This window comes from Lagopus muta, chromosome 3 (genome assembly GCF_023343835.1).
Source record: "Lagopus muta isolate bLagMut1 chromosome 3, bLagMut1 primary, whole genome shotgun sequence".
Lineage (NCBI taxonomy): Eukaryota > Metazoa > Chordata > Aves > Galliformes > Phasianidae > Lagopus > Lagopus muta.
The window spans coordinates 49024293-49035673 of record NC_064435.1 but is presented as its reverse complement, the minus strand read 5'-3'; the positions used below and the strand labels follow the sequence as shown (position 1 = coordinate 49035673).

At 45.6% G+C, this 11381-nt stretch overlaps 1 protein-coding gene across 2 annotated transcripts; it reads left to right on the top strand.

Moving 5' to 3' along the window:
* Window positions 1-480: 480 nt before the first annotated feature.
* On the top strand, window positions 481-6532 carry TMEM200C (transmembrane protein 200C). 2 transcript variants are annotated; one of them, XM_048939904.1, is made up of 3 exons: window positions 482-1168; window positions 1797-1969; window positions 2697-6532. In XM_048939904.1, exon 3 carries the CDS (start codon window positions 2740-2742, stop codon window positions 4360-4362), a length of 1623 nt encoding a protein of 540 aa, XP_048795861.1. In that variant the 5' UTR covers window positions 482-1168; window positions 1797-1969; window positions 2697-2739; the 3' UTR covers window positions 4363-6532. The 2 variants fall into 2 exon arrangements, with proteins under 2 accessions (XP_048795862.1, XP_048795861.1); XM_048939905.1 differs by lacking the exon at window positions 1797-1969 and having other exon boundaries at window positions 481-1168.
* The last annotated feature ends 4849 nt before the right edge of the window (window positions 6533-11381 follow it).

The window sequence follows — 11381 nt, the reverse complement described above, 5'->3', positions numbered from 1 at the left end:
GGAGTTGCACATCTCCAACTTCCCACAAGGAGCACGGTCAGCCGCCCAAAGCAAAGGGACACAGAGTGCCGGACAGCACCCGACCCCACCGCCTCAGCACGCATGACATGGCGGGCCGAGGCAGGGCAGGGCGTGGCGGCCGGGGCGGGGCGGGGCCGGGCGGTCGGGGGCAGACCGTGTGAGGGCAGGGCCGCGGCGGGCCGGCGCAGGTGCGCAGGTGCGCAGGTGGGGGGGCGGCGGTGGCCGTCCTGCAGCCATTTCCCTGTGTCACGGCTCCGTTTCTTAGCAACGGCTCCGAGTCCGGCCGCTAGTCGCGGCAGCCGCGCACCGCCCTAAGCGGCAGAGACGGCGGCTCCGCCGGGCGGGCGCTGCCGAGGGGCGGCCCCGCGGCGGGAAGGATGCGGCACGGCGCGGGGGCAGCGCTCCCGCCGAGCAACCTGAGGCGGCCGGCGGCGGCGGGGCCGTGGGAGAGCCCAGTGCTCGGCCCAGCCCCGCCGCCCGCCCGCCCGGGGCCGTGAGGGGCGGTGAGGCGGCGGCGGGGCGGGCGCCGCGCGGGGATGCCCGCTCGGGCCGGAAAGTTTCTTCCCCGCTGCGGCTCGGCCGCGGACCTCTCGCCGGTCTTTCTCGGTAAGTGGGCGCGGAGCCTTCGGCGGCGCCGCTGCCATTTTGCGCGGTGTTCGGGAGACCCCGGCCCCTGCCGCCGGGAGCAGCGCCCAGCAGCCTGGCCGCCCGGCTCCCGAAGACCGCTTATTCGCTCCGCGAGCGGTACCTGAGGAGCGGGCGCGAAGCCCGGATTCTCTCCTCTTCGGTTCCCCGTCCGTCCGTCCGTCTGTCAGAACAGCGTGAGAACTGCGCCCCGGGGCGCCCGCTGTCTGCGCACCGCCATCGGCTCGTGCATTCGCTCCGCAGCTTTCGGAAGTGTCCCCGAGTCTCTGCGTTGTTTTCTTCTGTTGCCGTCGCTGGTGCTCTCGTTGGCGGTCCCATCCTTCACGTGCTCTGCGCTCCTTTCTAAACGGGAAAAACTCAGTGCCGGGCGGTACTGTCTCAGGAAGGCAGCTCCGAAATGATTGCCATCTGTTTTCGTCGTTGTGGAGGAGACCGGCTCCTGTCGGGGGGGCAGGAGAAGGAATGAGATCAGCGAGCGGCGATTACAGCAAATCCTGCCCCGGTAATTACACTTCTGCACTGAAAAAAAAAAAATTTTTTTAAGTTGTTTTTAAAGTAAGTAGTTTGGTGATAGAGACTTCTCGTTCCTGCCCTTTGTTTTGAGTACGCCGTACCTCAGAGAGTAATTTAACAACGTCCTCGCTGGCAGCAAAAAAAATCGAACAGAGTAAATTGGGCATAGAATCCTCACCTACATGTAAAATCTGAGAATAGAGGAGGGGAGAAATGAGATTTAAACGCTAAACAGGGAAAGGACGAGAAGTATTTTTTTTTTTTTCTAGGCGCTTGCTTAATTGTCTTTCAGTGCAATGAATTGAACTTTATAAACCAGATTATATTCAGTGCTGTCATCTTTTTGTTCCCTTGGAAAAACAAAGCTAAACCGTCCCAAACTGGACTGTTAGCAAGGGGGGGGAAGCCTTCTTCTTGGAAGTGTGAGGGGTAGAGAGTCCAGGAAAAAAAAAAAAATATCACAGCAGCACAGGAATTGTTCCTACATGGTGCATTTTGCGGCTTCAGTCACTGGAACACGCAGATGAGTCCTGACAGTCAGTGAAATAAAAGCTATAAATGATAGCTGTTCAGTCACTTGCCAGTTTCTCTACAAGCAGTCCTTGCCTTTTCCCCAGGTGATTTGCAGGGGTTTGCTCCTCCTTTAATAAGATGTGACATGCTACCTACCAGCCACCATCTCCCCTCTCTGGAGGTGGGGGGATGTGGCCGTGGTTGCATAACAGTTGCCCTGAACATCACACATGTTCCCAAAGCAGGAGGCTGTCCAGCTGACACTCCCTGACCACAGGCAAGTGATTAATTTTTTTTTTTTTTTTTTTAATATTGCAGATAGAATTCTAAGGAAGTGAAAGAAACTTTCATGGGATACTGCTTTCTATTATTCTGGTTTCCCTTGCATGTTTCACAGTAATTTCTTTTCCCCTCCTTTAGAAAAAGTAATATGCTTAACTCTCCACCACTAATGTGCAAATAGTGTAGTAAAATGAATGGTATCTATAGATCAAATGTAATCCTTCCTGCTTTTATTTTCTTCATACCTCACATCTAGTTCCTGCATTACATCACTAACCACAGTGTGGTTAAGTTGCTGTGTGGCATAACCCCAAACCTGTGGGAACGGGGCTTCAGGGCAGGGAAGCTGTCAGCCTCCTCTGAAGCATGGTGTTTTGCAAGCACTGTCTGAGACTAGCATGATCATTTTCTGTTTATGCTAGCAGGTACTACCCCATCTATCATTTATCTGGAGTATAAAGAAATTAATTAGCTGTGTGCCAAGGGTCTAGTGGGGCTGCTTCTCTTTGCAGAACTGCCTAATCATCTGTCTCATCAGTCTGCCTGTCTTTCTTACATACAGAAGCTGCATGGACAAGAGAGATCAGCGTGTTGGTGTTACCACTGTCCCACTTGTTGAGGGGTTTAATTAATGGGAGAATGGAGGACGAACAAGAAACGGAGACACCTGTTGTGCTATAGGTCTGTCACTGATCCTCACCCTCTTCTCTTTTTCCCTGCAGGAGCTGGAGCAGCTATAGGGAGCAGTGCCCTGGGTAGCCAGCCATGATCGCCACTGGAGGCCTCCTGAGGATCTCAGCTAGGAAACAGGATCCCTTGCGACCACAAAGCCAAATCCCCAAACGCAAACGTAAGGCCAAGAAGAAACGCAAAAATGATGTTGTGGTTGTGAAAGGCAAGCTCAAGCTGTGCTCCATCTCAGGGCTCATCGCCCTCTGTGGCATCCTGGTACTGCTAGTGGGCATCGCCTTGGCTATTGTGGGCTACTGGCCTAAGTCCAGCCAGGTATACAGAGGAGTTAGTGAGGGCAGGCACCTGGCCCCTCAGGGTGGCACCCTCAAGAACCGCTCCCAGAACCAGGAAGGGGCACAAGCTGAGATCTACCTGGAGTCACCTTCCAGAGCCAATTCCACCGCTGCTATCAGCCAGGAGTTCCCGCAGTCCTATCCCACTTCCTCATCCCCCCAAGCTTCAGTGGGTTTCCTTTTCGGTCTTTTCTCAAGCTACTTGCATTCAGACAAGCTGAAGGTCTTGGGCCCCCTCATCATGGGTATTGGCATCTTCCTCTTCATCTGCGCCAATGCAGTATTGCATGAGAACCGTGACAAGAAGACCAAGATCATCAACCTGCGGGACCTCTATTCCACTGTTATTGATGCCCACAGCTTGCGGGCGAAGGATGGAGGCGCCTCAGCTCCTCTTAATGGCTTTGTCAATTATGTGCAGTCACGGGGCCTGGAGCTAAAGCCTGGTGGTGAAGGCCTGGGTGCTGCGGCTATGCTGGCCAAGAGCTCTTGGCCACCGGGCCTGGCTGCCTCTTTTTCCCCACCTGACCTAGCATCCTCGCCACGACGTTCCTCCTTCTGCACCTTGCCGCAGCCTCCCAGCCTGGCCGAGGCTGTGTACAGCATCTACCAGGAGCGTGCTGCCCGTACTGGCCGCACCTTCACCAGTCCGCCCTGCAGCCCACCAGAGAGCTGGGGCCAGCGCAGCACAGCCAGCTCCATTGTTGGATCCTCGTTGAGTGCTTTCACTCTTCTGCCCTTGACGCAGAGTGGCAGAGCGGGAGGCTGGCGGAGGCCTCCTGGTGAGCGGGGAGCCCAGGAAATCCCACGGGGGGAGTTTGAACTGAGCCTGACTGACCTCAGCCACGTCGAGGGAGGCTACAGGACAAGGAGGCACAAGCTGGTTCTCAGGCGGCAGAGCACCAGCTGCTTGCCTGATGCAAGGCGTCCCCTTTCTCCTGAGCCACCTCGGTCTCCAGCTGTCAGGGGAGGCCTGGACTCCAGCCTGTTGGCAACTTCTAGCCACTCCAGATCTCTGGACCTGGGGGAATCGCCTCCCTCAACTCCCCCCGCCATCACCAGGATGGACTCCCAGAGCTCACAGTCTGAGCCTTCCAGCAGCAATAAGGGCTACAGTCACCTGGAGGAGGCCGGCACCTCCTTGGAGTCAGTTGCCAACACCCCAGCCAGTAAAATCCAGGACTGTGAGGAGGAACCAGTTGAGAAAATGGACCCCCTCAAGGCTACCAGCACAGAACAAACAGGGGAACAATCTCAGCAAATTCAAAGACAGTACACAAAGAAAGAGAAACTCTTTATGATTTCTAGGTCGCACGCTGCATTAGGGCTGGAGGATGGGGAGCTGGAAAGTACTGGCATCTGAAAAACCAAGAAAGCGCAAAGACACCTTGCAACCCTCCACCCCTTTTCCCCCTTCTTCATCTTTTTGTGGACTTAGGAAACCAGTCTATATCCAAAGAGCTGCAGTATGCTACCCTTGAAAATCTGAATTCAGTAAATCCTGTAGATGACTTCAGGAAGAAAATCCTTCTGTCCGATTGTATGTTCCTTGCAAGCCAAATTGTATTAAATATCCACAGTCCAGCAAGTTCTTGAGATCAGCTTAATACAATTTCGGACAGTATAACCGTGCACTTTAATTGTCTTGATTTCCAAGTGCTCCTTCTCCTCCGATTTCTTTCTTGCTGATTTGCCACTAACTGCTTGAAAACCACAGGCACTTTTTTAAGCTCAAGAGCACAGTGCTCTTTAGATTAAGAAAGCTGAGCTCTCTCTTTGTTTTGGTTCAATCACTAAAAAGTTTGCAAGGCCTTAAGGATGACGTACCTTGACAAAGAAGGAGTTTGCTTAAATTTTGAAAAAATGACAATTTAGAACAGAATAGAGCAGAACAGAGTGTTGATAATTTAGTTAAAACCATAATGTTCTTCAAAATACCTACTATGATGTGATACTTTATCAAGTATTATTACACATGTATTGAGTAATAGCATTAAAAGATTTTTTTTTTTAATAAAACATTTGCAAACAAAACTGAGAGATAAAAAGTCTTTTATTTTGGTAAGTACTTATGATGCCATAAATTTCTGTTTTTGTAGTGTGAATGATTAGAGAGATGCTACAAGGCCAAAGGTTTGCTTATGCTTTTAAGTGGATAATAACCATGTAGGAGTAATTTCAAAATAAACAGTGGTTTTGACTCTGAGAAACTATGCTTTGGTTCAGTCAGCAAAATCTGTCTCCATTTCTAACAGTGCTTTCTGACATCTGCAGGAATGTGAGATTTTGACGTGCTATGGAAAAAAAAAATTATAGGTTTGACCTGTTAAAATTAGATTTTTTTCCTGAGTAACACTGAGTAATTGATCTCAAACTGTAGCATGTTCTTTTAGGAGTCTTCATTCGCAATTGTTGCTTTGAGCCTTTCCCCTGTTCTGGTTTTCATATTCATGAAAGTATGTGCATAATGTTAATTTTAAAGCATAATTATAGTCCTGAGTGTCTCTGAGCTGCTCACCCTGTTGAAATCAGTGGAAGGTTCTCAGTGACTTTGGAGTGGCGAGTTTCTTCTGAGTGAGAAAAGCATCAGGCTTCCTTACGGCTGTTTTTTTTTTTTTTTTTTTTTATGATCTGTGGGCAGACTTTTAGTAGATTGATGAGTTGTTTTATTTTTGAACCTGCAACGTGACAGGCGTTCTTTTATTTTGTTAAAGCAGCTCTGCAGCTTTAGATACTCAGGAGATTTCATCAGTGTTTCAGGTTTCGAATGTGGATGTGTCATTTCATCATACACAAAGGGAAACTGACATTAAACAAACACATGGTGTAGAGGGGAAAGTTGTTTTTCTGTTGCAATTAAAATTTTTGTTATGGTTTCATGCCTTGAAATATCTAGTTACATTGCAGTGCATTGCAAAATTGAATATAACAGTCACAAAATGCAATTGCAAAGAGTAATCTGGCAAAGTCCTATATTAAATAAGGCTAATTTAAAAAAAATAAAAGCCCACAAATAATTTGCCATGTCAGAATTCTGAAATTGTGGAAGCAGTTCTCTCGAGCAACTGAGAGTATCCAGATGGCAATATCTCTTCTCTTGTCAGTGGCAACCACAAAAAACAATAACATGAACGTCAGCATGACATTTTTTTTTGCTATCAAACTGCTAACGCACAGCTGGCAAAAAATATGTTGCAGAACTGCCTGAGCTGGAAGGTGGATTGATGAGACCCTGCAAGAAGTGGCACACAGTTCTCCCAGTTCCAAGTCATTAGTGAACCAGCGCTTCTGCTTCTCTTGTGATTTCCAGCAAGATTTATGAGCTGTATCTGAGCAGCGTTACCTGGTGCTGACGGAGATGCTGGTTGTTTGTGCCGATGAAGATACCTCGTTTGTTGCTATCTATGTGAAAACTTTGTAGGGGCACAGGGTAAGAGGTGGGTTGTGGGTACTGCTTCCTGGAGGATGAGGTTCTCATGAAAGCATGACAAGTTTTTATTCATTCTGAAAGGGAGACAAATGTATTTCTGTATATGTATTCTTAGTAAATACTTCTTTAGTCCTCTGAATTTGCAGTGTGCTCTTAAAAAAAAAAAAAAAAAAAAAAAGCCTCTGGATGCTCCTTAGATAGATCAATTAAAATAAAGCATTCCAGTAATTCTGCTGATCAGTTTTCTGCAAAGCTTTCTTAATAACAAAATTACAGTGAAGTTGGTTTTCAATAAGTAAATTTATAGCCTTTTCCTGTGTGCCAAAAAAAGATTTGAAACATGAAGTTTCATCAGACGAGCTGGATTTTTAGAACAGCAGCTAGAAGTGATTCAGAACACATGCATTAATAGGCAGATAAAGCCTTTAAGTATTTAAAAAAAAATCTCTCATTTTTTGTGAATGTATTCCTCAAATTGTTTGTTGAACAACACATATAGCAGTGGATTTGACGTCACAAAGTTTTGTTCAAAATTCAAGATGAGCAAATTAGTTTGACTAACACTGGAAAGTGGATGAGAAATTCAACCTTTGTGCATCAGATGTGACTGCTCATAGCACCATTAGCAGTACAGAAACAAACAGTGACTGGTCCAGAACAGAACCTTTCCTGATAACACCAGCAGCTGACACAAGTGCTCAGTTTTGTGCATTGACCTCTTGATTTTCTCCCAGATGACACTGACTGCTTCTTTAAACTACCACACTGCCTCTTGGCTATTGTTTGCTTTTTTTTGTCTCTTGTTTATGTGTTTTCCTCCCATCTTGTCTTCCCCGTTAACCTTCTTCCCCATTATCCTGCCATCAAGTGCTTCCTCCGCAGTCCTTGTCAAGAGCTGAGTAGTTGCTTCTGTTGTATCTGCCTGCCTACACGTTGCAGAGAAAGATGGGCTTGCACACAAAAAAATTTTGAAGATGGAATGATTAAGCTGCAATACCCCTGCATAAAATCTTAGTGTGTTCCAAAATCTGTTTTCTTTTCCAAAGGTATTTATTTTAGCATAGAAGAAATGCTAGGGTAGTTATATAAAATTTCTCAAGGAAAAGCTAATTTCTGCTTGAACTTTCAGAGTACTCTCATCATTGAGTACAAGGCAGCATCTCTGCATTATGAGTATGTCTGCTTCTTGGACAGAACTGAGATCGTAGGTAAATGCCCTAATTGTACCTCAAGTGTTCTACTGTTTATTTCCAAACTTCATATAAAAGGAAAAGGAAAGGTGGATCATGCTGTAAATATGTTCAGGAGACACATAAGCATCCTCCATAGAACACATTCAGTGAAAGTGTTAATACACTGAAGTGGATTAGGAAATGTACTTGTAAACTCTAAACTTCAACTCCAACTGTTGGCATATCAGCTGTACTACTACAAAATGCAGTAGCCCAGATTTATTGCACCATATTATTTAGGTACATTTTTAACAGCCCTTTCAAGAAATCATGCTGTCCAATAGTGAGTAACAGTGCCTGTACAAACATCAAATTAGGTAGCTAGCAACCTAGTTGTCAGCCTGCAGTAGTGTACGTACTTCCATAATGACCAAAACTGTTCCAAGATTTACACAGAAGTAGCAATATATATATATTTTTTTAAATAAAATTAATGGAAGTGGCATGATGATAAAGGCTGTTGGATTTTTATGTGAGGATGATCTGATCAAATGTAACAGGTGTTGCATCCATGTGAATAGATTCTTGCTTAGAACGACAACAAAACAACAGCACTGTATTTACAGTGAAAAATATAAGTTGTTACTAATTCCAGTAGATCACTCATTGATGCCTTGCACCATTAACATTTCAGTCTCTCAGTTTTCTCTTCATCAGGAAAGAGGGGATGAGAGAAAGAAACAAGAAAACAACGCCCAAACCCTGGCCATAACCAAGCCAGAAATCACTCTGCACACAAAAAGCACAGATGCTCTCAGTGGAAGCTGCAATTACAGTCTTAAAGTAGTTAGGTAGTAGTACCTTTTTTTCTTGTGGAGCAAGTACATCAAAATTCCCTCAGAAAAAGTAACTTTATTCCTCTCTTTTCCAAGTGTTGCAAGAAGTAATTGAATGCTTTATCTAGTCTGGTTAATTATTATTTTTCTTTTCCAAGGATGAGTCAAAGATCCAGTATGGACCTGCAAATAGCAAAGATGTGCAGTGTGTGCAGGCATGAACAGAGAGAATAAATAGGGCCTCACAGCCACAGAAGAAAATCTGCTGCAGAAGAGTATGCTATTTTGTCTTCCTCTTCAGAGCTAACCTTCCTATTTACTGATCTCCAAAGCAGAAACATCTAAGCAAGTGCATAAGAAAACATCTTCCACTGTTTAGCTTTCCCTCTAAGAGCAGCAGATGATGGTACAATTCAGACACAAGGGAAGCATGCATTTATCTACTAGTTAGTTGTTTATTTGCAAATTTACTTAGAGACAGTGACACATGGGAGTCACCAGTGGGAAATGTTAAGTTTTGCCACATCCCTGCAGGTGCTCAAGGCCAGGTTGGATGGAGCCCTGGGCAGCTGAGCTGGGAGGTGGCAGCCCTGACTACAGCATAGGGTGGGACTGGGTGGGCTTTAAGGTGCCTTCCAACCCAGGCCTTTCTGTGATTCCTTCTAGCAGAGAAATGATCAATCAAGCCCTCCTGGAGGGAGAGGGCCCACTCTTCCCATGGTACTTGAATTATGCTGACTCCTGAGTCACCCTAAGTTAGTGCAGTCCATATGCCAGCAACATCTGCCAACAATTCCTCATGTTTGTTTGTTTGTTTTTTTTCTATATTCAAGGAAGAAGTTTTAAACAGTAGCTTGAGCTTCAGAGAGCAGCAAAGAGCAGAGGTTAGAACACTTGAACTCACCTCATAGCAAAGATCAAAAGAAAGACGATTTCTCACTTTTAAGATCTTGGTCCATGACATTTTTTGTTTCTCTTTGCCCTCATCTGTACAAAGATGATTTGGGCTAAGATTTTACAAGCTGCTTTTTCTTTTTTCCTTTCTACTTTCTCTCCATAAGTGGTGAGATGCTCTCAGACTGAATTTAGAAGTTAGAAGAGATTATTTGGATTCAGAGAAACAGCTGATTGCAAACTAAGCTTTACAGCCAATGTCAAAAACATCAAATAATGTTTAACATTTTTGTCCAATATATCCTGTCCACAATGGACTCCAGTTTTGAAGAAAACAACCTACAAGGCCAGAGAATAATTGCCACCAGGCACATGGAAGCCACATCACACTATTTTCTGAAATTTCCAGCTACATTCAGACAAAGCTTGGTGGGTCTTATTGTTGTTTTAATTTTCTGGGAACTGTGGAAAAAAACTGTTTATGAATCCCTGAAGTGAGAGCCACCACGCAACCTGGGAGTGCTGTTTGCTCATCTCTGTGAGTAACATTTGGCATGGTGCTGACACGTCTTCCCTGACCTGTCTGGGAGTAAAAGAAGGCCAAGTCACACAGCTTTTTTTGTGTGCACGCTCATGCAGAGCTTTCAAGCTGCCACAAGCCTAATCAGCCATTTTAAAAGAGCAGAACTGCACAGCACAAGCGCCTGACAAACTGATGTTGCTGCCATGTGCCAGAAGTCACCAGTGGCAGCTCCATCAGGATAAACTCCCCATGAGCTGATGTGGTACTTCCACAACGCAACATAGAAGTGCCTTCTTCCCTCATTCCTAAATTGTACGTTAGGTCTCTCCCTGAGGGCTGTAGCTCAGCTCAGCTCACCTCACCATCCTCAGCAATTATTTTCTTCTGCAAAACCAGACATATAGAGATACAGCCACAGGTGAAGTGCAGAAAGACCAGATCTACATTAAGTAGAGAAGAAAGAAGGCACCTGCATGCAATGATGATAGCATGCAAATATCTGTCTTTAAGTGACTTTTCTGAACCACTTAACTAGTTTGCTGTGAAATAGAGCCTTTTGAGTGCCTTTCCTCAACCAGGACAGTCATCTCTCATCTTTGAGGCATCCTCCTCCTGCAGGCAAGACACTGAAGCACTGATGTATTTCACTTTCTTCCAGATTTGTTGCACACAAATTACAGGAAATAACTTAGCTAAAGACTGTCCTAAAACACCTCTACAGAATGGTTAAGACAGAGTGAATTCTGGACAGCTGATGCCATTTTTTTTCAGGTGGCAAATTTAATAGGAACAAATGAAGCCTGGCACCAGTGTGGTAGCACAGAAGGTGATGATAGCAGCTCTTTCAGGTTTGGAGACTTAAATCCACCTGCTGATGCAGCCTTTTGCCTATCTTTGCAACTTGTATGAACTGGGCGAGCAGCACTGAAACGGGCATGTACTAAGGCTGCATCTCTCAACCTCTGATCAGAGACCAACCCACTGGAAGATGTGGAGGCTAGTTCTCTCTCTTAGAGCCTTTAAGTATAGCTTTGATCCATCACCCCCCATAACAAAGCAGCAAAGCTTTTTAAAGCTTTTCTAAGCAGGAGCGGTAAGGCTGTTTTGCCAGCAATGCTCTTTGCTAGGATGCTCTCTGCCTTACATCTGCTATGGAGGGCTGTAGCCCCAAATGAAAGGCACAGCCCAGTTCTGGGATCTCTGGTCCTGTGCTGAGGGGTGAGGCAAAGGAAGCTCATGTATTCAAAGTAATCATGTTATAACAGCAGTGTTTACTGTACCTTTAATTTCACAAACAAATTGGTCCAGTCCTCCACTTAAGCAAACAATGTGGTGCTTAATATTTCACCAGCAGGTTCAACTAATTCTCACATGGGCAGAGATTTCAACAGCAATGTTTTCCAAAAAGCTGCAGTAGGTATCCAAAACATACAGTAGAGTATCAGTTAATTTTACAGTTATGGATAAAACAATCTCATTTGTAGTTTAGACAAATCTAGGTCATGCTGCCACCATAAAAAAAAAAAA